This window comes from Pristis pectinata, chromosome 8 (assembly GCF_009764475.1).
Source record: "Pristis pectinata isolate sPriPec2 chromosome 8, sPriPec2.1.pri, whole genome shotgun sequence".
Taxonomy (NCBI): Eukaryota; Metazoa; Chordata; class Chondrichthyes; order Rhinopristiformes; family Pristidae; genus Pristis; species Pristis pectinata.
Genome location: NC_067412.1, coordinates 37,102,326 through 37,127,345, shown reverse-complemented (window position 1 = coordinate 37,127,345; position 25,020 = coordinate 37,102,326). Strand labels below are relative to the sequence as shown.

The 25,020-nt window shown below is 43.6% G+C and overlaps 1 protein-coding gene across 1 annotated transcript in view; it reads right to left on the bottom strand.

The window, feature by feature from the left end:
* Positions 1 to 18,664: 18,664 nt before the first annotated feature.
* LOC127573312 (heparan sulfate glucosamine 3-O-sulfotransferase 2-like) overlaps positions 18,665 to 25,020 on the bottom strand; it is a 76,661-nt gene continuing 70,305 nt past the window's right edge. Inside the window, exon 2 of the mRNA XM_052021377.1 lies at positions 18,665 to 19,283. Within this exon, the coding sequence (XP_051877337.1) occupies positions 18,665 to 19,283 (619 nt within the window). The remainder of the gene's footprint in view (positions 19,284 to 25,020) is intronic.

The following is a 25,020-nucleotide window of genomic DNA, read 5'->3' as shown; positions in this document are numbered from 1 at the left end:
GGCGGTGCAGCACTCCCTCAGTACTGCCCGTCTGACGTTGCAGCACTCCCTCAGTACTGCCCGTCTGAGTGCAAAATTCACTCTGGAAAGCTGGCAATAATAGGCAAACTTATGCTAACATGAGGTTAATACAGGCCAATTAATGCTGTTGTGAATCATTAAAGATCTTCAGCATTTGTTCTTGGTGTAAAACACCAGCCTTTATCTATACCTCCAGCCTTGCTCCAGTCTTCCATACACTACTTCTATGGCTCTGGTGATGGACAGGAGTTGGTGGTTCACCCAACATCTCCAACATCTGAGAGCCTTTCTGAGAGGGGGAGGTAGAGAGAGAGAGATTAAGAGTGAGAAAGAGAGAGTGAGAGTAAGAAGGAGAGAGAGAGAGAGTATACAGCACGGAAAACAGGCCCTTCATTCCAACTCATCCATGCCGACCAAGTTACCTAACTGAGTTAGCCCCATTTGTCTGCATTTGGCAATATCCCTTTACGACTTTCCTATCTGTGTATCTGCCTGAATGTTTAAATGTCATAATTTAGAAGAGAGAGAAAGTGGCATAAGGAAAGGAGGTAGGAAAGAGAAGGTGAGAGATTAATGGAGAGATGGTGAGAGTGATAAAGAGATTGGAAGAGGTAGAGAAGGACAATGAGAGACGGAGAGATGGGACACAGGTTGCTTGGGGTAGGAAGGGGAGACGGAGGGAGAATGGGACAAATGGGAGGGAAAAGCTGTGTGGCAAATAGAAGGAATAGGGAGAGGGAGACAAATGATGGGATTGAGGGCAAAGGAACGGAGATGGAGGCAGAGAGGCTGAGGGAGAGTGAAAAGGCATTGAAGCATGAGGAAGAGTGAGTGAGAGAGGAGTGTTGGTAGGAAAGGGATAGAGATAAGAGTAGGAGAGGTGGGAGGGAGGAGAAAAGGAGGCTGACAGAGGGGAGAGGAGGAATAGTAGAGGAGGAGAGGGAGAGTGCTGGGAGATGGAGAGTGGGAGGGATAGGTGGGGCACTAGCATTTCCCTGGTAACGGACCTTGCCCTGGCACAGCACGGCTAGTGATGACAAATATTCCAATGGTGTGGTGGAGAGCCCCAACTCTCTGAGGATTTGGTTACCAGGGGCACTGAATAGGTTCATTGGAAACTGTGCTAATTCTAGTAGGAAGGAGCTAGCTGGCAAGGGATGGAAACACAGGTGTTTCCCTCCAGCAGTTCTCAAAGACCTGCAGCTGGAAAGAAGGTGTCAGTGTGCCCTCTCCTACCTCATCAGGTACACCTTCTGTGGAAGATGGTCCCATGGGAGCTTAGAGGGCACTCCCAATGGAATGCTATGGATATTGATTCCTTTGTGTGTAGAAGCTATGGAAAAGTAGGTTCCTGGTGCAGGTCATTCTAGTGCTTTCCTAATACTTTTTTTGGGATATGAGCCTTGTAGGCGAAGACCACATTTACTGTCCATCACTAATACGCCCAAAGACTGCTTCAGGGGTAATTGAACCTCAGTGTTGACTGGAATGCGTGATCATTACAGGACACACCCCATTGCTCCAGTAACTTCTCCAAACCACCCTGAGCACCAAGCTGTGCTCACACTCTGGTAACTGGCCCACTGTTCCCACCGTGAAAGTATTCTCATAGAGAGGTTTACTGTGTTACACTGTACCCTCTTCATCAACAGCAGTCTCTGGGTAAAGTTGGCACTAGACTGTAACAGGAGACTGAAGTAGTAATTGGAAAAAATTATAGCTGCCCTCATTTTGTTTTGTTTTGGCCTTGGACCAAGACTTCTGTGCATCAGGAGTACTCATACCTATTAACACCAATTTATAGCAACACAGAAGGAGGTCATTCTGGCTATTGGGTGCATGCTATCTCCTGGAGAGCAATCCCATCAGGCCCACCCTCCCTCTGCCTATTCCCCTGCATGCCTGCAGGTTATTCTCTCTCTCACATGCCCAGCAACTCCCCTTTGACTGACCTTCCATCTACCTGCACTAGGGACAAGTTACAATAGCCAATCAACCTACTCACACATCTTTGGGATGTGGGAAGAAGCAGGAGCACCTGGGAGAATCCCATGTGGTCACAGGAAGAATGTGCAACCTCCATGCAAACAGCACCTGAGGTCAGGATCGAATCTGGGTCACTGGAGCTGTGAGGAAGCAGCACTACCTGCTGCACTTAAAGACTGAAATATTTGGCCCATTGGATTCCATGCAGCAGGGTGAATGGGAACAGGTTTTGGTTCATTTAGATTCAGTACAAAGGAAGGAATGGGAAGAGGTTTGGGCAAGAGGGATAAAGGGAAGGGTTTTGGTCTGGTGGGACTGTGTACAGTGAGAGTGAATGGGATTAGATGGATTGGAAGCTACAAGATTAAGCAGTTTAATGTTAGAATGTCACTGCCTCTGAGCTGATTCCTCATACAGTATCTTGCCTCACCAATAGTTTTACAAACACTGTAATAATGGATGGAACCTTTCACCTCTGCCCCTATGAAGGATTGTTCCTCTCAAAGTGTGTGTGTGTGTGTGTGTGTGTGTGTGTGATTCCCCACAGCAACTCTCCCGGAGCTGGTCCCTATCTAACTCCCACGCTGCAGCTCCCTGTATCTTGAGGTGGGTTAGAGGTCATCTATCTTCAGGTTTTGTTTTGCGTAGCTGGAATAAAAAGAATGAAGTTATTTGTGCTCCCTTCCCTTGTTAATAAATCATCTGTCGGAGGCTGAGTGTTTCCTGGAGTGAAGCGAGCCAGGGCAAAACTAGTCGGAGCAATAGAAGAAGAAGCTACAACATACAGCTTCTTTCAGGCTGCTTTTCTTTCAAGTTCATGTGAGTGCACATCCCTGTCTCTTGTGACCCCCAATTTCAGTTCTACTCACTATCTTCTTTGCATGGAGCAATTGGCTTTCCATCACTACGTTAACCATGCTACCGAATGCCTATTTCATTTGGCGCTCCACATGTGGTCTTCCCTGCTTTGGAGAAACTGAACTCAGATTGGGTCACTGCTTTGCAGAACACCTCCATTCAGTCTGTAGAGGTGACCCTGAGCTGCCAGCCGCTTGTCACGTTCACGCTCAATTCCACCCCCACCTTGACCTAAAAGCAGAAAATGCTGGCAAATTTCAGCAGGTCAGGCAACATCTGTGGAGAGAGGAACAGTTAATGTTTCAGGTCTGAGACCCTTCATCAGAATTAAGAAAAAGAGAAAAGTTAGTCTGTGTAGTGGAGAATGTGGGGGAGGGCAGTGGGTAGTGCAAAGGAATTTCTTTGATAAGTGAAATAATAAAGTGTTTAACCAACTTTGTCTATGTCCCTAATGTTGTAAAGTCTGTGAAATGTGATGTAGGCTGGTCTATTGAGACATGCCTAGTAGATGAGAAGAAAGGTTGGGACAAACATGGCCAGATGTAGTACAGGTGACCCCTGTGTAATGGGGGAGTGGAGGTGGTTGGCGTTCCTAGAAAATGGTCTGTATGCCGATCTTCCACAATGCGAAGCCACATCATCTGCGCGTGCGTCAAGAAACGTGAGTTGAAAAAAAAGTGTAGATTTTTTTTCACATCATTTCTGTGGGAGTGAATTATATTTCATCTATTTTCTACCACTGTTCTTCTGTCTCCACATACCACTCCCTGTTGTGTTGCACTTCCCAATGCAACCACAGGAGGTGCAACATCTGTCCTTTTCTCTCTTCCCTTCTCGTCCTTCAGGGACCCAAACAGTTTCTCCAGGTGAAGCTGCGATTCACTTGCACTTCTTCCAGTCTAGTGTACTACAGTCGGTTTTCACAATGTGGACTCTGCTACATTGGAGAAACCAGACGCAGATTGGATGATCACTTTGTGGAACACAAGTGCTCAGTCCACAGGGGTGACCCTGAGCTTCTGGTTGCCTGTCACTTTAATTCGCACCCCACTCCCACTCCAACCTCTCTGTCTGTGGCCTCTTGAACTGTTAGAACGTGACCCAATGCAAGCTCGAAGAACAACACCTCATCTTTCATCTGTACATGTTGCAACCTGCAGGACTCAATATAGAACTGTTCAACTTTAGATAACTCGGTCTTACTTTCTGTTTGTATCAGGACCAGCCATTTCTGCCAGACCCCCTGGGGGGGGGGGCAACCATTTTTTCCTTTTTTATTCATCTGCTGGGCATCTATAGTAGACACCTCCTGGTATTCGGGACTATACAGTATTACACAGACTTCAGAACGTTAGCAACACATTATGCAGACTAAACAGTTTAACTGCCCGTTTATGGCCACATTATTTCACCTGTCAGAGAAATTCCCTTTGTACCACCCATTGCCCTCCCCTATCTTCTCTCCTGTCTCGACCAACTTGTTTCTTATTTCTGATGAAGGGTTTCAAACCTGAAATGCTGAGTTTTCCCAGCATTTTCTATTTTATTTTGGATTTCTGGCATTCTGCAGTTTCTTTTTTATTCCTACTTTGACCTCTAATTTGGCCACCTACACTGTTCCAACAAAGCCCAGTGTAAGCTCAAGAAAGAACACTCAGCTTCTGACTAGGCACGTTATGGCCCTCAGGTCTCAACATTGAAAACAAAAATTTCAGGTTACAAACCTTTCCAGTTTGTGTCAGGACTAGCCCATTCTCATGAAAAGTTGTCAACATGAAGCATTAACTCGGAGTTTCCTCTTTACTAGTGGTGCCCAATCCGCTGAGTACTTCCAGCATTTTCTTTCTTTTTGGGTTTCCTGCAACTTTAGTCTCCAGTTAACACACAGACTACAGAGAGTTGGAATAAACAAGTCATTTTCAGGCTGGGAGTGGAGTGGAGTGCCCCAAAGATATGTACTTGGTCCTAATTAATTAGTAATGACCTAGAGTTGGGGGCAGAGTATAAGGTATCTGAGTTTGCCAATGACATGAAAATAGTTGGGATAGCATGTTGCGATGCGGGTATTTGGACTCTCCACAGCATATAGACAGGTTGAGTGAATGGGAGAAAACCTGGCAAATGGAATTTAATGTGAGGAAAGTGTGAGGTTATGAACTTTAGTAAGAGGAATCAAAAGGCAGGTTATTATCTAAACGAAGAAAGATTGCAGATGAGGAAAGTACAGAGGGAACGAGGTATTCTTGTGCATGGATCAGAAAAAGTCAGCAGGCAGGTGCAGTCAGTGGTTAAGAAGACAAATGACATGTTGGCCTTTGTTGCAGCTTGGTTGGAGTTTAGAAATGGGGAAGGATTATTACAATTGTTCAGGGTGTTGATGGGACCACACTGGAGTACTGCGTACAGTTTTGGTCTCCTCATTTAAGAATGTAAATACTGGCAGTGGAAATAGTCCAAAAGAGATTCACCAGGCTAATTCCTAGGATGAGAGGGCTGTCCTATCAGAAGCAACCAAAGAAATTAGATTTATATTCCATGGAGTTTAGAGGAATGAGGGGTGATCTTATAAAATCCTGAGGGGCATGACAGGATAGATATCAAGATGCTTCCACTAGTGGGGAAATCCTGAGTGAGGAGAAATAATTACAAGGTCAGAGGGTGGTTATTTAAAACTGAAGTGGTTAGGAACAACTTCTTGCAGAGGGTGGTGAATCTCTACAATTCCCCTGAGGTTTCTGGAAGCTAGATCACTGGGGTTACTTAGAGGAAGTGGATACATTTTTGAGAGATCAGGGAATTGGAGGCTGTGGGGAACTGGCACAGAAGGGGAGATGAGGCCTGGGACAGATCAGCCATGATCGTATTGAATGGCGGGGCAGGCCTGAGGGGCCGAGTGGCCTACTCCTGCTCCGATTTTCCTCTGTTCTGTTTCTCATGTTTGCAGCGATTTTTTTTTCCACTCTTCTCTGTCCTCATTCACTTCCTTCTATTTATACCTCCTGGAATTAACAAGCCTCTTTTATCCAGCACCACCACTATTTGTGTTATTCAATATCGCTTCCTCTCCCCTGATCACAGACATTCCCTTTCTTCTCTCCACCCTCCCACTTCTTTGCAACTTAATTCGCATTCGATTTCTAGCTTTTCCTAGTTCTAATAAGGGTCTCTGACAACCTTTAACTCTGTTTCTCTCTCCATGGACAATGCCTGACCTGCTGAGTGTTCCCACCATTTTCAATTTTACCCCAATCTGTAGAACATCCTTGCCTGCTCACTTCCCAATGGCTACAAATGTTAGTTACTCAAATTTAATGTTGAATCATTGGAAGAAGGGAAGACTTGCATTTATTCAGGATTTTTCACAACTTCTGATGGCCCAAAGTTCTTCACAGCCAACAACTGATATGTGGCGATTACTGGAATGAAAAAATCAATAGTGCACAAGAAGGTCTCTCAAAGAGTAATGTGATGAAGAGCAGATGACTCGCTTTATTGATGTACAGACTCTCTGCAGAAAACCCCGCCCCACCTCTTCTTTGAATTGACAAGAGGATTGTTTGAGTCCACTGGACAGTGTGTATGGAATCGCAAGAGAGCGCAGATGCTGGAATCTGGAGCAACACACAAAAAAAAGCTGGAGGAACTCAGTGGGTCAGGCAGCATCTACGGAGGGTCTGAAGGGTCATCTGAAGGGTCTTGACGGGAAACATTGACATCCCTCCATAGATGCTGCCTGGCCCACTGAGTTTCTCCAGCTGTTTGTGTGTATGGAATTTTGGTTAAACATTTCAACCAAAAGTATTTAGATGTACAGGAGCAGCAGTAGGTCATTCAGATCTGATCCACCATTCAACATGGTCATTCATTTCAGTACCCTGTTCCCACCTTCTCCCCCTACCCCTTAATCCCTTTAAGAAATATATTTACCTCCTCCTTTAATGACTTGGACTCCACTGGCTTCTGTAGTAGAGAATTGCACAGGTTCACCACCCTCTGAGTGAAATCAATTCTGCTTATACTCAGGCACCAGTCTGATTTATTGGCTAAGTACTGGAATGGGACTTGAACTTGTATCCTTCTGATATCTTGCAGCAATTTACACTGCTCTCTCTGCTCTCTCCACCCTAGCTAAGTCTCACTCCTACAAACTTTGTCCCTTCACCTAAATTTCACTATGGAAACATATTGTGTGAGTCCTTCCCACCACTGACAACTTTGTGCTGGGCCACATTGACTGCGGATAATGCATTGACAGATGATATGAAGTAGATTTCATTATACGGTGACTCTCTTTCATCAATCAATAAGCTTAAGTAAATCTGTTCCAAGGGTAATAAAATGTCACTATTGACACAGCACTACCGAGAATATAAGGTTACTGACTGCGAGACCTGGTTACGTCAAATGTTGAGTTTTGTGACCTTCGAATTTTGGAGACGAGCCCATGGCTCAATGTAATTTGAGAGAGTATCTATTCTAATTAAATCTCATTATCTCATTCTTCTCTGGTTAATGCTTCGTGACATTATACAACACAGACTTGGTGGTGGTGGGGGTGTATAGAACCGGTGGGGGGAATGTGTGACTGATGTGAGCAAACAGAATTGTGGCATTCCTTCATTTGCTCCATAGAACTGGAACAGGACAGGGAAACTAGTTATAAGCAGGAAATAACAGCAAATCAGTTTTCAATGGGATTTAATCAGTAGTTATATTAACAACAGCTTGCACTTATAAATGCAAATCAAAAAACTGCAGATACTGGAATCCCAAAATAAAAACTGAAAATTCTGGAAACACTCCGCCGATCAGGTAACATCTGTCGAAGGAGAAACAGTTAATGTTTTGGGTCTGAGACCCCTCATCAGAACTGGGAAGGTTAAGGTACTAATTATTTAAAATGCTGGTCAGTGCATCAGAACTAATGAAATATATTGTCCTGGAATGTTGACTGTTTCTCTTTCCACAGACGCTGCCTGATATGTTGTTCAGCTTGTACTTACAAAACACCTTTAACATTGTAAAATGCCCCAGGCAAAATCAGACACTGAGCCACAGGAAGTGAAAGCCTGATTAAAGAGCTTCATAAAGGAGGATTAAAGGGCAGGTATATGGAGAGGTTTTGGGAAGGAATTCCAGAATTTAGTGGTAAAGAAGTTGAAGACCATCTGCCAATGGTGGAGTGATTAAATTCAGGGATGATTCAGAGGCCAGCATTAAATTCATCGAGATGAATCAGCACAGATCTATCCTTAGAGTACTGCATATGTATTGGAACATACGCTGTTATCTACCAACAATGACTGCAGGATTGGAGGAGCTTAGAAGTTGGAGATAGGGAGGGACAAGTTAATGGAGGGTGAGAGTTTTTAAATTTGAAACCTTAGTTAACTGGGAAGCAACGTGGATCAGCAAGAACAAGGGTGATGGGTAAGCAGACTTTGGAGTGTGCTGGCACACTCAATGACCTCAGGATTATAGATGGCAGAGCCAGAGATTAGCCAGAGGCAAAAGCTCATTTAATTACTTGAAACCTGAGAGCAATAGATTTGTGAGCTAAGAGTATTAAGGGAAATGGAGCCTTAGTTGGGTGGATTGAGTTAGATAGAGATCAGACATGATTTCATTGAATTGTGCTCAGGATGAATGGTCTGTCCTATCAATGTTTCTCTGCTCTGGTCCATTGTGCTACCTGTTTTGTCTTTCTGGGGCATCAATGCAGATAAATTGTCAAAGAAAAGTGTTACTAGAGTTTCACTAATTCAAATATTTGGCTCAATCCTGCTACTTGAGCAGCTATAGATTTGTATAACCTAGTTTGACACATGGTTATGCTGCTAATTCCTTTGATAAGTAAAACATCTGCTCCTTCTTTTGAAAGCATGAAGACATCGTTACTTATCTATTTCTCCTTTGTATCACATCGACTATGCATTTACCCCATATTACCATGGTGACTGTTTGCTAATGCTTGCTAACAACAGAAAAATAGTTTTGCGTTGAAATCTCTGATCTATCCTAAATATATTTCATTAAGTACTGCTTAAATCTATTTGAAGCATACAGCTGGTGTGATGAGACAAGGACAAATAGAAGGGTATGTACCTAAATTTTGAAATATTTCAGGTTTTCAAATGACATCCTGTAGTAGAAAAACAGAAACTTCCTCCAACTAAACTTTGGGAAGATGGAAGTTATCGCCTTTGGTCCCCAGTATAAATTCTCTTTCCTAGCCATCGATTTCACTCACCTCCCTGGTAAATGCCTGAAACTAACCTGGAACCCAGGTGTTGTATTTGACAACAAATTGAGTTTTGGATCCATGCCCACAAGAGCGAGACCAATTTTCTGCCCCTGCTCTATCGCTTGACCCTGCCCCCACCGCCCCTTAGCTCATCTGCTGCTGAAACCCTCCAGCATGTCTTTTGTTAATTCTAATGTTGCCAATTCTAATGGATTTCTGTTCTGCCCTCTGTAATCCTGTGGTCATCTAAAATCCTGATCCTGCCATCAAACCTCATACACCTGGCACCCCTGTGCATCCTGATCTATCCTGGCTCCTCCTACTTTTACAATGCCTCAGTTTTAAACTCTCTCCTCTTGTTTTCAAAACGTACCTGGACCTTGCCCTCAACATCTCGGTACTGTCCTTGCCTTAAAAATCCCTCAAAATACCTCCACTCCTCCAATTCAGACCACTTTATCTGAATGTGGCAATCACCGAGTCATGGCTTCATGATGGATGTGATTGGGAACTGAATGTCCAGGGGTACACAGTGTATAGGAAAGATAGGCGGGTAGGCAGAGGGGGAGGTGTGGCCATGATGGTTAGTAGTGATATAAAATCAATAGAAAGGAAAGATATTGGGTCAGAGGAGGTGGAATCATTGTGGGTGGAGCTAAGGCATAGCAAGGGTAAAAGGACAATAGTAGCAGTCATATATAGGCCCCCTAATAGCAGTCAGAAAGTGGACGATAAGTTGCAGTTTGAGATAAAAAAAAGCATGCCGGAGTGACAATGTGAAGATAATTATGGGGGACTTTAACATGAAGGTGGACTGGGAAATCCAGAATGGTGGTAGTACTCAGGAGAGTGAGTTTGTGGGATGTCTAAGGGACGTTTTTCTAGAGCAACTTGTTGAAGAGCCCACCAGGGGATTGGCTATTTTGGATTGGGTGCTGTGTAATGAACCGGAGGTGATTAGGGAACTAAAGGTAAAGGAACCATTGGGAACCAGTGATCACAGTATGATTGAGTTCAGTTTCAAGTTTGAGAAGGAGAAGCTGATAACTGGTGTATCAATATTTCAGTGGAACAAAGGAAATTACAATGGTATGAGAGAGGAGTTGGCCCAAATTGATTGGAAGAGTAAGCTAGCTGGAGGGACGGCAGAGGAGAAATGGAAGGAATTTCTACAGGAAATGAGGAAAATGCAGGATAGATATATTCCAAGAAAAAAGAAGGTTTTGAATGGAAAAAAGGCACAGATGTGGGTAACGAGAGAGGTGAAGGCTAAAATAAAAGCAAAAGGGGCGGCGTACAAAGAAGCAAAAATTAGTGGGAAAACAGAAGATTGGGAAGCTTTTAAAAACCTGCAGAGAGAAACTAAGAAGGTCATTAGGAAAGAAAAGATGAATTATGAAAGGAAGTTGGCGGATAACATTCGAAAGGATACTAAGAGTTTTTTTAAATACATAAGGAGTAAAAGAGAGACACGGGTTGATATAGGACCAATTGATAACGGTGCAGGAGCTATTATAATGGACAATAGAGAGATGGCAGAGGAATTGAATGAATATTTTGCATCAGTCTTCACCATGGAGGACATCAGCAATGTGCCGGTTAGTCAGGAATCTCACGAAATGGAACTGAGTTCAGTTAAGATTACTAGAGAGAAGGTGCTAGGAAAACTAAATGGGCTAAAGACTGATAAGTCTCCCGGACCAGATGAGGTGCATCCCCAGGTTCTGAAGGAGGTGGCTTTAGAGATAGCGGAAGCATTGGCGATAATTTTCCAGAAATCGATAGATTCCGGCATGGTTCCTGAGGACTGGAGGGTCGCAAATGTAGTTCCGTTGTATAAGAAAGGTGGGAGGCAGCATAAAGGAAATTACAGACCTATTAGTCTGACGTCAGTGGTGGGAAAATTATTGGAATCTATCCTCAAGGATGGGGTTATGGAATACCTAGAGGCGCAAGGCAAGATAGGTCCTAGCCAACATGGTTTTGTGAAGGGAAGATCCTGCCTGACCAACCTATTGGAGTTTTTTGAAGAAATCACAGGTAGGGCGGATAAGGGAGAGGTGGTAGATGTTGTGTATTTAGACTTTCAAAAGGCCTTTGATAAGGTGCCTCACAAGAGACTGATTAATAAGATGAGAGGTCATGGAATTACGGGTAGGATAACAGAATGGGTGGAGCATTGGCTGGTTGGCAGGAAGCAAAGAGTGGAAATAAAAGGATCTCGTTCTGGTTGGTTACCGGTTACTAGTGGTGTGCCGCAGGGGTCGGTGTTGGGACCACTCCTTTTTACCTTGTACATTAATGATTTGGATAATGGAATAAATGGTTTTGTGGCTAAGTTTGTGGATGACACCAAGATAGGTGGAGGAGTAGGGAGCATTGAAGAGATAGGAAGGTTGCAGAGCGACCTAGACAGTTTAGGAGAATGGGCAAGGAAATGGCAGATGAGATTCAATGTTGAGAAATGTGCAGTTGTACACTTTGTAAGCAGAAATAAGCGAGCAAAATTATTATCTAGGAGGAGAGAAAATTCAACGTACGGAAGTACAAAGGGACTTGGGGGTACTCGTGCAGGATACCTTAAAGGTTAACCACCAGGTCAGATCGGTGGTAAAGAAACCGAATGGTATGTTGGCATTCATTTCGAGAGGTATAGTGTATAAAAGTAAGGAAGTGTTGATGAGGCTCTACGGGGCACTAGTGAGGCCTCATTTGGAATATTGTGCGCAGTTTTGGGCCCCAAATCTTAGGAAGGATGTGCTGATGTTGGAGAGGGTTCAGAGGAGATTTACGAGGATGATTCCAGGAATGAAAGGGCTTACGTATGAGGAGCGTTTGTCGGCTCTTGGACTGTACTCACTGGAGTACAGAAGAATGAGAGGGGACCTCATAGCGACATTTAAAATATTGATAGGAAAGGACAGAGTAAATGTGGCTAGGCTGTTTTCCTTGGTGGGTGAGTCCAGGACCAGAGGGCACAATCTTAGAATTAGAGGGTACAGTTTCAAAACAGATGAGGAAAAATTTCTTTAGCCAGAGGGTGGTGAATTTGTGGAACTCCTTGCCACGTACAGCAGTGGAGGCCAGATCAGTGGGGGCGTTCAAGGAGGAGATAAATAGATATCTAAATAGTCAGGATATCAAGGGATATGGGGATAAGGCCGGAAATTGGGATTAGAATAGGTTTTTTTTCTTTCCCCCATTCCCCATTTCTCATTTCTTTTTTCCCTTTCCTTAGAGCAGACTTGATGGGCCGAATGGCCTGCTTCTGCTCCCTTGTCTTGTGATCTTGTGATCTCCCTTAGTTTTAATTGTTCCACCACTAACAGTCATTCCTTCCACCACCAAGGTCTGGATTTCTTAAATTCTCTCTCTACCACTTTCTTAAGTTGCTCCTTATAACCCATCACTTTGGTTGTCTGCCTCATTATTTCCTTAATTATCAAGTTTTCTTTGACAATGATCCCATGAAGCATTTAAGGGCACCATTTCCCACAAATTGTATGGATTAAGTCGTAAATTCAATCTTACCTGGAGGAGGTTCCACCACTGATCATTTCTGTGTGAAAATGTGACCCTCTCAAATTTGGATTGTGAACCATGTGCAGTCCACGTTGGTACAGCTGATGCATGAGATGTGTGTGTGACAACATTGCAACTTTAGCATCTCCCCTTACTGACAGCGACTGGGTGTCCCACATAGAGAGAATGACAAGGAGTCACCAGGAACAAAGCATGTTGAAAATTGTCATGACACAAGAATCAAAAGGTCCCAATTCTGACATCGATCTGCTGCACTCAGCATCTGCAAACCTCATTTTGCAATGTTTAAGTTATCTATAAACTCATTGTGATCCAATGATTACAGCAATTTGTTCTGCATTTCAGGGCATCCCATCTCATGGATCATCCCACTCCTTGCAGTGGTGAGGGGCCCTCATGGCACAGGACTCCATCAGGTCAAACAATCACTTGAGGGTAGGTCACACACACAGAAGAGTGCTGTGACCACCCTCCCTGCCATTTCCCTCACCTCGATGGCAGTCTTTGATTCAACTGGTCTACAGCTCTCACGTGAAGAGGACTTGATTGGCCTTTCTCGTGGCCCGTGCAGCAATAATGTGGCAGTAGTGAGCTTCTCCCACTAGGAATGCCATAGCCTGAAACTTAATGGCCCTCTTGAAGTGGGACATACGGGTCGTACACTTTTAAAGGACTTTTCATGCAATTTAACAATTTTTTTTAGAGGAGAACTGAAGAAACGTTGCATGTAGTAACATTTTAGCACATCTACATAGTTAAAATCCAATTTCTAGGAACATATAAATTTAAACTGTTGGAAATAGTGACTTTCATACCTATCAGAAAGAACACATTTGCATGGGACAGATTGAGTGGTTTTGTCACTGAACTACTAATTCAGAGAATTGGTGGGGTAGGGTGGGGGGGGGGGGGGGAGGTCGTGAGGTGATTCAGACTTTGGGTGATATTTTAAGTTCATTGACTAGGCTGCCTATTCCCTGAAAGTGGAAACACAGGTAGACAGGGTGGTGAAGAACGTGTTTGGCATGCTTGCCTTCATCGGTCAGGGCAGTGAGATCAAGAGTTGGGATGTCATATTGCAACTGTACAAGTCGTTGGTGAGACCACACTTGCAGTATTGTGTGTAGTTCTGGTTGCCCTGTTATAGGAAGGATGTCATTAAGCTGGAAAGGGTGCAGAAAAGATTCATGAGGATGTTACCGGGACTGGAGTACTTGAAGGAGAGGTTGGATAAGCTGGGACTTTTCACAAGATCACAAGACAAGGGAGCAGAAGCAGGCCATTCGGCCCATGGAGTCTGCTCCAAGGAAAGGGAAATAGAAATGAGAAATGGGGAATGGAAGAAGGAAAAAAAAACTATTCCAATCCCAATTACCGGCCTTATCCCCATATCCCTTGATATCCTGACTATTTAGATATCTATTTATCTCCTCCTTGAACGCCCCCACTGATCTGGCCTCCACTGCTGTACGTGGCAAGAAGTTCCACAAATTCACCACCCTCTGGCTAAAGAAATTTTTCCTCATCTCTGTTTTGAAACTGTACCCTCTAATTCTAAGATTCTGCCCTCTGGTCCTGGATTCACCCACCAAGGGAAACAGCTTAGCCACATTTACTCTGTCCTTTCCTATCAATATTTTAAATGTCGCTATGAGGTCCCCTCTCATTCTTCTGTACTCCAGTGAGTACAGTCCAAGAGCCGACAAATGCTCCTCATACGTAAGCCCTTTCATTCCTGGAATCATCCTCGTAAATCTCCTCTGAACCCTCTCCAACGTCAGTACATCCTTCCTAAGATGTGGGGCCCAAAACTGCGCACAATATTCCAAATGAGGCCTCACTAGTGCCCCGTAGAGCCTCATCAACACTTCCTTACTTTTATACACTATACCTCTCGAAATGAATGCCAACATACCATTCGCTTTCTTTACCACTGATCCGACCTGGTGGTTAACCTTTAAGGTATCCTGCACGAGTACCCCCAAGTCCCTTTGTACTTCCGTGCTTTGGATTTTCTCTCCTCCTAGATAATAATCTGCCCGCTTATTTCTGCTTCCAAAGTGTACAGCTGCACTTTTCCCTACATTGAATCTCATCTGCCATTTCCTTGCCCATTCTCCTAAACTGTCTAGGTCCCTCTGCAACCTTCCTATCTCTTCAATGCTCCCTACTCCTCCCCCTATCTTGGTGTCATCCGCAAACTTAGCCACGAAACCATTTATTCCATCATCCAAATCGTTAATGTACAAGGTAAAAAGGAGTGGTCCCAACACTGACCCCTGCGGCACACCACTAGTAACCGGTAACCAACCAGAACGAGATCCTTTTATTTCCACTCTTTGCTTCCTGTCAACCAGCCAATGCTCCACCCATTCTGTTATCCTACCCGTAATTGCATGACCTCTCATCTTATTAATCAGTCTCTTGTGAGGCACCTTATCAAAGGCCTTTTGAAAGTCTAAATACACAACATCTACCGCCTCTCCCTTATCCACCTTACCTGTGATTTCTTCAAAAAACTCCAATAGGTTGGTCAGGCAGGATCTTCCCTTCACAAAACCATGTTGGCTAGGACCTATCCTGCCCTGCGCCTCTAGGTATTCCGTAACCCCGTCTTTGAGGATAGATTCCAATAACTTTCCCACCACTGACGTCAGACTAATAGGTCTGTAATTTCCTTTATGCTGCCTCCCACCTTTCTTATACAACGGAACTACATTTGCGACCCTCCAGTCCTCAGGAACCATGCCGGAATCTATCGATTTCTGGAAAATTATCGCCAATGCTTCCGCTATCTCTAAAGCCACCTCCTTCAGAACCCGGGGATGTACCTCATCCGGTCCGGGAGACTTATCAGTCTTTAGTCCATTTAGTTTTCCTAGCACCTTCTCCCTAGTAATCTTGACTGAACTCAATTCCATTTTGTGAGACTCCTGACTAACCAGCACATTGCTGATGTCCTCCACGGTGAAGACCGATGCAAAATATTCATTCAATTCCTCTGCCATCTCTCTATCGTCCATTATAATAGCTCCTGCACCGTTATCAATTGGTCCTATATCAACCCGTGTCTCTCTTTTACACCTTATGTATTTAAAAAAAACTCTTGGTATCCTTTCGAATGTTATCTGCCAACTTCCTTTCATAATTCATCTTTTCTTTCCTAATGACCTTCTTAGTTTCTCTCTGCATGTTTCTAAAAGCTTCCCAGTCTTCTGTTTTCCCACTAATTTTTATCCCAGGAGTTTAGGAGGCAGAGAGGTGACCTTGCAGAGATATATAAAATCATGAGCAGTGTAGATAAAGTGGATGTCACAGTTGTTTTCCTAGGGTTGGGGAGTCTAAGACTAGAGGACATAGGTCTAAGGTGAGAGGGGAAAGTATTAAAAGGGACTTGAGGGGCAACTTTTTCACACACACGGTGGTGGGTATATGGAACAAACTGCCAGAGGAAGCTGTAGAGGTTGGTACAATTACAATGTCTGATAGACATTTGGACAGGTAAATGCATAGAAAAGGTTTAGAGGGATATAGGCCAAATGCAGGCAAATGGAACTAGCTCCCATAAACATCTTGATCAGTGTGGACGAGTTAGGCTGAAGGACCTGTTTCCATGCTGTATAACTCTATGACTCTTTATCTCAGCCTGTTTTGATGTTGCCTGTTTTATATTCTAGCCAAATTCAAAATGATCCCAGAGTTCAAATCTCACTAAAGCTCTTTGTGTTAAAACAAATAATGGTGATGATACTCAGCTGGTCAGGCAGTCACTGTCCTAAGAGAAAGAGTTAACTTTGGTATTTATTCCAGTTTAAAATAATAAAATAGTCTCAACAAAAGTATCCCCGAAACTGGTGAATTGTCAGCTGAACAACTGAGAAACCCAGCTGGTTCACTTATGTCTTTTAGAGCAGGAGATCTGTTGTCCTTACCTGCTTTGGCCTTTATGCTTCTCTGGTCGAAACCCTATGCAATTGACTCATACCTTCCCTCTGTAACAGGATACCATTAGAAGGCGCCGCAGCTATAACTGTAGGCCTACATGCCAAGAATGTATATAAAAAAATACAGTGGTGTCATGTAGCAATAGTTTCTAACTATAATCTGGGGCAATTGCTGATAAACCCAAGATAATTAAACCTGTGACAACTGAAACACCCACAGGGAGCAGTAAAGAGAGGTTAACATTTGCAGTAAAATAAACCATGTAGGTGAAAAATCAATGATGGAAGAGAAGGAGAGTCCTTCACACTCAGCCACTGCTTTGACTTTCCATGGGAATGTTTATGCTGTGCTGCGACGGGAAAGTGTCTATATATCTTTGAATGTAGGTGAATTCTGACTGGCTTGGGCCTCAGTATGTTAACATCAACCATATTGGTATAATATAATATAACTCATTTCAAAAAAGTTGGTTAGATGCCACTGTGTCATGTGCTGTCTGAGTGGTTTTCCAGTCGTTTCTCCTTTGGTTAAACCAATGGTTGTTCCAGTAATTACAATTGTTAGCTGACTGCCCTAGTGGCTGTTCCCTGTTCATCAGTGGAGGGCCCTGTTTGCCCTCGTGGATGCCTTAGTGCTTTCCACTGTTGTTGCCCTAGTGATTAGCCCAGTGGCTGACCTTGTATGCCTCAGAGGTTGACTTAGCAGCACCTCTGTAATTGTCCCTGAGACTGGCCCTGTTTACTCCAGGAAAATTGCACCTAACCAACTATAAGAGATTTTTGATGAAGTAACAGAGAAGGTTGATGCTGGAAATGCAGTCAATTTGTGGATGTATATGGCACTTGATAAAGTGCCGTATAATAAGCTTGTCATCAAGATGTAAAATCATGGACTACAGAGGGCTGTAGCAGTATGGATAGAAAATTAACTAGCCAACAGGGAATAAAGAATATTGGTGAAGGGTCATTTTTTTGGACTGGAAAAAGTATCTAGTGGAGTTCCCCAGGGTGAGTAGTAGAACTATGGCTTAATAGATATTAATAATTTAAACCTTGGTGTATGTGACACAATTTCCAAATATGCAGGAAACTAGGAGGCATAATGAACTGTGACAAGGTTGGTAATGGGTGTCAAGGAAATGTGGACAGGCTGGTAGAATGAGTGGGTAGGTGGTGGATAAAAATTAATGCTAAGAAATGTGAAAGGTTACATTTTGTAGGAAGTATGAGAATAGGCAATGTAGACTAGAGGGTACAACTTTAAAAGGGGTGTAAGAACAGAGAGGAATACATGATGGAGGGCCAAAGAATTACAACAGTAAGAAGGTGTCGGCAAGAGGAAAAACATTTTACACAGTGAATGGTTAGCGTCTGTAATACACTGCCAGGGGTAGTAGTAGGGGTGGACTCAAATGTAGTGCTTGAAGGGGATAAGTATCTGAAAGGAAAGAATTTGCAGGATTATGGTGTCAGGTGGGGGAGGGATCAGTTGCATTGCTCTCACATAGAGCAAGCACATATTCGATGGGTCAAGTGGTCTCCTTCCATGCTGCAACCATTCTGTAGCTGTGTGACTGTGTTTGGTCCTGGTTGCCTGCTTTGTTGGTCTGTTTGCCCCAGCGGTTGGCAACTTCAGTGTTTTTCCCCTATAGTTGCCCAATGCTGGTTTGGTCCTGTTTGCCCAATGGGTTCCCCTTTCAGTTGCTCCACTGGATAACCCAGTAGATGGGTCAGTGGTTGGTCCTGATTTCCCAGTGGCTTCCCCTACTGTTGCTCTAGTATTTTTTATTTACAGTTGTTCTAGCGGTGGACCAAGCATTTAGTCCTGTGGTTGCCCTGCTTTCCCCCATTGTTGCCTCAGTTGTTGGCCAATACTTAGCCCTGCTTGCAGAAGGAGCTTTCTTAAATCCCATTGAAAGTGGAAGATTGTTAAGATCACAGTCTAACCTCAGATAAGCTCTGGCACAGTTTGATTAGTGTGCATTACAACAAACTACTTGGGCGAGTATGGTGCAAGACTTATAAATGTTATTTTCTTTATTTCCTCAAGCTGTACTTCAAGTAACAGTTAGTCCCATCGAAAGTCCTGTCCTACCATTTGATAAAACTTTATATTATATGGTCTGTAAAATTCTTTTAGTTGCTCAATAACATCTGAGTCGATCTGGACATGAGTCCTTCCTTTAGATTTGCCCAGGCATCTTGGCAGGCTGCTGCTCTCGGGTTTCTTCAGGCACGGAAATCCCTTGGTTTTATTGAAGTAAAAATGTTTGTCTGTGACGATCCTCTTGAGGCCCAAGAAGTCCTGAACTTTTCCCATTTCTCCGGCCGGGTCAATGATGAGCCTCTCGCCACTGACGAAATGGATCTGGGAGAGGGGAAAGAACTGGAGCCAGTTCTCCAGGTGCAAGGCATAGATCCCAATACGGATGGCACTCCAAGAGGCATCAATCAGGCCTAGAGTCCTGTTCTTGAAGGCCAGAACCTCAAAGGTTGGAATCTCAGGTTTCTTGGACAGTGTTTGGGTGTAATCTGAAATGGCTCTGGTCACTGGATTCCTGACCACCACCACCAGCTTGGTGCCCTTTGCCATGGAGAAGATTCGCTTTGGTGCCTCTTTGGTGACAAAATAACTGGGTGTTTTCTCCATGGTGAGCTGACCGTCCAACGTCTTCGGCATCAAGCTTCTAAAGGCAAAAGAAGACACGGTTTAGAAATTCTCAACTGCAATCTATCAAATTATCTCCGGGCTATGTAAAGCAAAGAAAGATAAAGGTGGTTAAAAATAAACATCTGAATAAGAACAAAGAAAAATACTTCTATGTGGAAGAGGGTTCATTAGGTAAATGGAGTCATAGGGTCATACAGCACGGAAACAGGCCATTCAGCCCAACTGGTCCACGCCGACCAAGATTCCCATCTAAACTAGTTGCATTTGCCCGTGTTTGGCCCATGTCCCTTTAAACATTTCCTATCCATGTACCTATCCAAGTACCTTTTAAATGTCGTTAATGTACCTGCCTCAACCACTTCGTCTGGCAGCTCATTCCATATCCTAACTAGTCTCTCGGTGAAAAAGTTGCCCCTGAGGTTCCTATTAAATCTCTTCCCTCTAACCTTAAACCTAAGCCCTCTAGTTCTTGATTCCCCACCCCAAGGAAAAAGACTGTGCACACTCACCCTATCTATGCCCGTCATAATTTTATACACCTCTATAAGATCATTCCCCCCCCCCCCCCCCCCCCCCCTCATTCTACTACGCTCCAATGAAAAAAGTTCCAACCTGCTCAACCTCTCTCCATAACTCAGTCCCCTGAGTTCTGGAAATGTCCTATTAAATCTCCACTGCACTCTTTCCACCTTAATAGCATCTTTCCTATAGCAGGGTGACCAAAACTGAACACGATATTCCAAATATGGCCTCACCAACGACTTGTACAACTGCAACATAACATCCCAACTTCTACACTCAATGCCCTGACTGATGAAGGCCAGCGTGCCAAAAGCCGCCTTCACCACCCTGTCTACCTGTGATGCCACTTTCAGGGAATGGAAAGAGAGGGAGCGGGAATTATATATCTATCTATCTATCTATCTATCTATCTATATGGGAGGAGATTTAGTCTCAGGAGGTGGGGACTAGAAAACATGATGGAGAGCGGGTTTATGCATGGGTTTGGAAGCAGATGACCGGAAAATCTTTTCTTTTCATGTGTTGGATGTGAAGTCAATACATTTTCAGTGTTCTATCTGTGACCAACAATTGCACTTTGATGAGGTGATCACTTTGATTTTAAATCCCGAAGGACAAATGCTGGTTTGAGGATTAAATGCATCTTCTAGTTCAAATTTAATTTGACTGCTGAACTGTAAAATGTGATACTGACTTCCTTCTGAAGCTATTGGATTACAGCAAACCTTCCTTATTCTTCCTCTGCTGGCCCTAATCACAGGGATTGTCCTTAGACTGAGGATTCATTGCCCAATGTGATTAACAGCTCACAAAACATATTTCTATCAGTGTCTTTTCAGCCCAATAACATTTACCTCTCTGGGCATATTCATGGTACACGTTTTCTAACACTTTTCTAGTGAAAGATTTTCTAGTGAAAGATAAACTCATTGAGCCTCATTTGGAAGGTCATTGGCTCATGTCCCATTCCAAAGACCTGAACACAAAGTCTAGTCTGTCACTTCAGTGTAACATGAAGCAAATGCTGGACTGTCAAAGGTACTGGCACCTGGATCAGATATTAAACCCTGCCTCCCTCTCAGGTAGATATAAAAGGGCCAGATTGGGAAGTAAGAGGTTTTTAGCCCTGTTGCCATGGTTACAATTTTATCTCCCAACCAATGTCAGAGAAATGAGCAATCTCAAGATTATCATGTTGTTGCTTCTGGAGCCTATTGTGAGCTAATTCACTTAATACATCTCAACAGTGACTATTCTTAAAAATAATTAATGGGATTTAGAACTCTTGGCGTTGTCCCAAGGATATGAAAAGTTCTGTATGAATGCCTATCCAAATAAGAGCACATCTACCTTATGCAGCTCTAGTCCCTCAACTCTCTCCTCACATCTTTCCTGAAACTAGTGTATCACAACATCCCTAACCAAAATTCAACTTCAGCTGTGCCATCCAATGCACTTTCCTCCCTCTTTACCACTTACTTTGTTGGAATCAGTGTATACCTTTGATTTTGACATCTGGTTATCCCAAGACAGACCAACTCCTGAGCTCCCCCAACATTCCCTTCTTCCCACAATCTAGGTGTATTTACACCCAGTATCAGCTTGGCCTGCTGACCGCAGGACTTCACATCCAGCTCTTTCTCACTGTTCCCAGAAATAATGGATAATTCTCCAAACTGCGATGTTATTTGGGAAAAGCTGTGCAGAAGTGGGAATAATTAATGCCAGTCGGGAACAAAGTTTTAAAGGCTCAAGGTACTAAATTCCACAGTGTTGCACATTCCCAGATGTAGAATGTGTGGAATGATGTTGGATTAAGCTCACACCTGATTTGTTAAATTTGTTAGTCATATTAGACAGTTCTGGCAGATGGCTGGAATGGCCATGGAAGCCTTACTTTAATATTGGATAGAGGTCCTGCACACATTGCAATCCTTGAAGCCCACTTGTTTGCACATGATACAGGCTGCTATGTGTTTAGTTGCATGAACTAATCCATCAACAGTAGAGTCATAAAGTCATACAGCATGGAAACAGGCCCGTCGGCCCACTGAGTCAATGCTGACCATCAAGCACCCCCTTATACTATTTTAACCCCATTTTATTCTCCCCACATTCCTATCAACTCCCTCTGATTCCACCACTCACCTACACACTAGGGGTGATTTACAGTGACCAATTAATTTATCAAACTGCACATCTTTGGGATGTGGAGGAAACTGGATCATCTGGAGGAAACCCACACAGTCACAAGAAGAATGTGCAAATTCCACACGTCCAGTACCAGAGATCAGAATTGAACCCAGGTCACTGGACTGAGAGACAGCAGCTCTACTAGCTGCACCACTGTGCCAATCAACAACAGTGCATAATTACTTTGTCATAAGCACCCTGTACTGAAGTGACTGAGACGCAAGTACTGTCTTGACAGTGGTGTAAACATCACTAATCTTTCAATCTCTTTTCTCAGGATGTCTTGATCCAGCAGCTTGTAAAGGTATGAATTGTCACTGATTTTCTTTGGGAGTCTGTTTCATGTGTCCATCACCTTTCAGCAAGAAAACAAACAGTCTCTTAAATATCTAATTTGCACAACACTGCTCCATCTTATCCACATGTCTAAGTTCAGTACAAGCTGTGTAAATTAAATAATGTTTGCTGCTTCCTTCTCTGAACAGTTATTGGGACCTTCACAAAAATAAAAGGAGTTTGTAAAGATGTGTGGCACAGTACTGTGTGCACATCAAATGTAGCAGGAGACAGTACTGAAGGGAGTAATATATCAGTAAAACTAATAATACAGGAGCAACATATCTGGGTGTAACACAGAAAGGGGATATCCATCAGAGAGTGAGACAGCAGGGCCTAATCCATCAGCAGGTATAACAGTTGGGATACATGCCTCTTGCAGCCTATCAGAGAGTGAGACAGCAGGGGGCAGTCCATCACAAAGCAACAGAACAAGGGGTCAATTTCCCCCAGGAATAATATAGTGGGGCAGAATCCTTCAGAGAGTATCATACCAATATATCATTGGAATAATACTGCAGGGGCAACATACAGTATCTCTGTATAAAAGGGAGTAACTCAGCAGTCGTAAATATACTGCTGGGACAAAGGTAGTTGTGGCACCCCATTGGCAGGGGCAAGACACTGCTCAGAATAACATGGCAGGGGCAATCCATCATCGTGACAAAGGGAGGCAATATCTCTCCAGCATTAATGCAGCAGGGAGCAACTGTCAGAGAGTAACACATGAGGTGGCAATATCTCCCTGCAAGTAATCACTATGGGGCAGTATCCTGATGGAACCAGTACTGAGGAGATCTTTCATCAGAGACTAACAGAATAAGAGGCAATATTGTCCCTGCAAATATTACACCATGGGAAATTCATCAGCGTGTAACACACTTAAGGGCAATCTTTCAGTAAATTTACAGCTGTGCAAGATGTAGGTAAGGCTGCATTTGGAGTACTTTGTCCAGTTCTGGTTGCCCTGCTACAGGAAGGATGTCATTAAAATGGAAAAGGTACAGAAAAGATTTACGAGGGTGTTACCGGGACTGGGGGGGCTTGGGTTATAAGGAGAGGCTGGATAGGCTGGGATTTTTTTCCCTGGAGCGTAGGAGGCGGTGGGGTGATTTTATAGAGGTCTGTAAAATCATGAGGGACATAGATAAGATGAATAGCCACAGTCTTTTCCCCAGGGTAGGGGAGTCCAAAACTTGGTTTAAAGTGAGGGGGGGGAAGATTTAAAAGGGACCAGAGGGACAACTTGGTCAGCATGAATTAGTTGGGTGGAATGGCCTGTTTTCCATGCTGTATTGCTCTATGACTCTAAATAACAATGGCAGCTGGCAATATACCTCTGAGAATAATACCATAGCAAGCAATTATTGTATAGCAATGACCCTCTGGAAATAATGCAGCAGGAGACAATCCATCAGAGAGTAACATATCGGGGGGGGGGGGCAATGTTCCTCTAGAAATAACTCAGCTGGTACAGTCCATCATGGAGTAACACAGCTTGGGGAAATACATCAGTGAGGAACATAATAGTGGTCAATGTAGGTCTTGAAATAACACAACGACAGGTAATCCATCACAGAGTACAACTGTGCAGGACAATATTGGTGGGAATAATAGCAGAGGATATTATAAGTGAGAATAACATAAGACCAGAATACCTCTGGTATTCATATAACAGGAGCAGGAGAATTGGGGGGGGGGTGGTTACTGGAGTAAGAATGGCTTATTAGAAGATAAGTAGGGCAATGGGATTGATGGGAATGTGCTGGGAGATAGCATAGACTTGGTGGGCCACGTGGATAGCAAACTGACACAGAATAACATGCCAGGGGGATCTATATTCTTTGGAAAAAAAATGGGAAGCAATATCCCTCACAGAGAGTGACATGGCCCTTGGAATTCTACAGCAGGGAACAATCCACCACAGACTGGAGAATATATACTGGGGTTTATAGAGCAATGGTGTAATACAGTCAGAGAGTAACAGAGCAGGGGTTACATACCCCTGGGAATAATACACCCAGGGCATTTCATTGGTGAGTAACTTAGCAGGGAACCATATACCCCTGGGAATAGTACAGCCAGGTGCATTCCATCAGGAATAACACAGCAGGGGGCCGTATACATTGTCTAAAACTGAGTATCACAGCAGAGGCAAAAATACTGCTGGGAATGATACAGTATGGGGCAATCCATCAGAGTGTAATAGAGCAGGGCCAATATTCCTTTCCGAATAATACTGTAGGGAGCAATAGATTTCAGATTAATGCAGCAACGAAACATCACATTGGGGATTAATATAACGGGGAATAACACATCTGGTCGTGATACGATGGGGAGCTCTATTTGTACAGGAAGTGATACTGAGACACACATTGGAAAGGACTGCTGTCAGCTGAGAGTGAATCTCTCCCCTTAAAATAAGTATATGCCAAGCTGCTGTGTTTTTTAACCTTTTATGTGGAAGGGTATCAATTGACGCATCTGCATTGGTTGGGAGCGATATACAGAAATAGCAATGAACCCCTTGTGAATGGCTCGTGGCCTTGATGCTGAATAGAGGCAATGCACTCACCTTTAATTAGAGATGGATACAAGAATGATATAAGATTAATTTCCCTCACCCTGTAACTATATAATTCATTAGGATCTTCTATGTTCTATGTGCAGACTGGACACAGAAATGTTGTGAGTTTTGCCAT